The following is a 1,661-nucleotide window of genomic DNA, read 5'->3' as shown; positions in this document are numbered from 1 at the left end:
GGGTCCTTTTGGGGGGCACCTTTGGGGGTGAATTGAGCTCCTTTCAGCAAAGCGCAGGGGGGGCAGATGGGGGCTGCCCCCCCACCCCTTGTGGAGCTACCGGGAGAGGGGGGGGGGCCCAGGTGGGGAGGCAGGGAGGGCACTCGTGCCCCTCCCCCAATTTACCCCCTCCTGGCTCTGCAATTGCCCCCCATCCCGGGAGCATCCGGGGGGTCCGGACGCGTCGCCGCCCACGACTCCCCTCCAGGTCTGCGGAGGCACCTGGGAGGGCTCCGAGCAGCGCCGGGATCCGCAGCGCCGGGATCGCCGCCTTCCCTGGGAGCTGAGGTATCCTGGGACCAGGGAGGGCTCGGCGGGGTCTCGCTTCCCCCTTCCAGATTCCAGCAGGAGCTGGTCATTCCCTACGCTGGATGAGTCCTGGGGAGCCGGCAGCTCTTCAGAGCAGGGCAGGGCTCCAAGGTTGGGGTGTCCCCATTTCCTCCTCCTGGAGGGTTGGCACTGTCCTTATTCCAGGGGATATTTGGGATTGGAGGCGCTTCCAGCTCTGGGGCGGATAGCGCTGGGCCTGGCTGCAGGTGAGGGGCCAGTCCCCGCCCGGAGCCAGTGGGAAGGCGGCCAAGGAGAAGCAGGAAACGAGATGCAAATTCTTAACGGGTGGCAGGAACCTCAGAGGCAGCCGAGGTGCTGCCGGTTCCGAGGGGGATTTGGGTCCTCCCAGCCTCTCCAAGGCTGGTCCGAGGGGACACGGAGGCCGGAGAGAAGTATCTGGGGGGGATGCGTTAATGGCCGGGCTGTTCGGGTGCCTCCTTGCAGGACAACCGGGCCCCTCCACATGGACCAGGAAGAGCCGTGTGTCGTGGAGCTCCACGACTCGGACGACACGGACATTGTCCGCAGGGTCTACATCGGTGAGGCCGGGAGTGAGGCGGGGGGGGACAAAACCGCACACGGAAGGGGGAGATGATTCGCGCTTGGCACATGGAGCATCCTGGGTTTCATCCCCCTTTTCCCCGGCTTTTCCGCCCGCCGCAGCTGACGACGGCATCGTGAGCGACTGCGAGGATGAGGTGCTGCCGCACGAGATCATCCAGACCGTGATCCCGCACAGCCCGCTCGCCCCCAAGGCCAAGAAGCGAGCGGCCCAACGCGGCACCCGCGCTCCGGCCGCTGGCTCCGGCCGCGCCGCCGGCTCCGGCGAGGACGAGGAGCGGGAGGAAGGCGCCGGCGGGCGGCCCCGGCAGCGCCCGTTCATCTGCAACGAGTGCGGCAAGAGCTTCAGCCACTGGTCGAAGCTGCTGCGGCACCAGCGGACTCACACGGGCGAGCGGCCCAGCACATGCGGCGAGTGCGGCAAGAGCTTCAGCCAGAACTCGCACCTGGTGCAGCACCGGCGCACGCACACCGGCGAGAAGCCCTACCGCTGCGGGGACTGCGGCAAGAGCTTCAGCTGGAGCTCCAACCTCATCCAGCACCAGCGCATCCACACGGGCGAGAAGCCCTACAGCTGCGCGCAGTGCGGCAAGAGCTTCACGCAGAGCAAGAACCTCATCAAGCACCAGCGCACGCACTCGGGCGCGCGGCCCCACCGCTGCGGCCAGTGCGGCCGCGGCTTCGCGCAGAGCACCAACCTGCTCAAGCACCAGCGGGTGCACGCGGCGGCG

The 1,661-nt window shown here is 68.2% G+C and overlaps 1 protein-coding gene across 1 annotated transcript in view; it reads left to right on the top strand.

Annotated features, from left to right (window-relative positions):
• The window catches only part of LOC112952280 (zinc finger protein 239-like), a 108,944-nt gene that overhangs the window by 107,068 nt on the left and 215 nt on the right, over nt 1–1,661 (top strand). Inside the window, exon 3 of the mRNA XM_026045101.1 lies at nt 1,242–1,658. Coding sequence (XP_025900886.1) covers nt 1,242–1,658 — 417 coding nt within the window. The remainder of the gene's footprint in view (nt 1–1,241; nt 1,659–1,661) is intronic.

The sequence above is a fragment of the Nothoprocta perdicaria genome, unplaced genomic scaffold (assembly GCF_003342845.1).
Source record: "Nothoprocta perdicaria isolate Ctin4 unplaced genomic scaffold, notPer1 scaffold_398, whole genome shotgun sequence".
NCBI classification, from domain to species: domain Eukaryota; kingdom Metazoa; phylum Chordata; class Aves; order Tinamiformes; family Tinamidae; genus Nothoprocta; species Nothoprocta perdicaria.
Note: the sequence above shows the minus strand (reverse complement) of the source record. Positions and strands in the feature narration are given on the sequence as shown.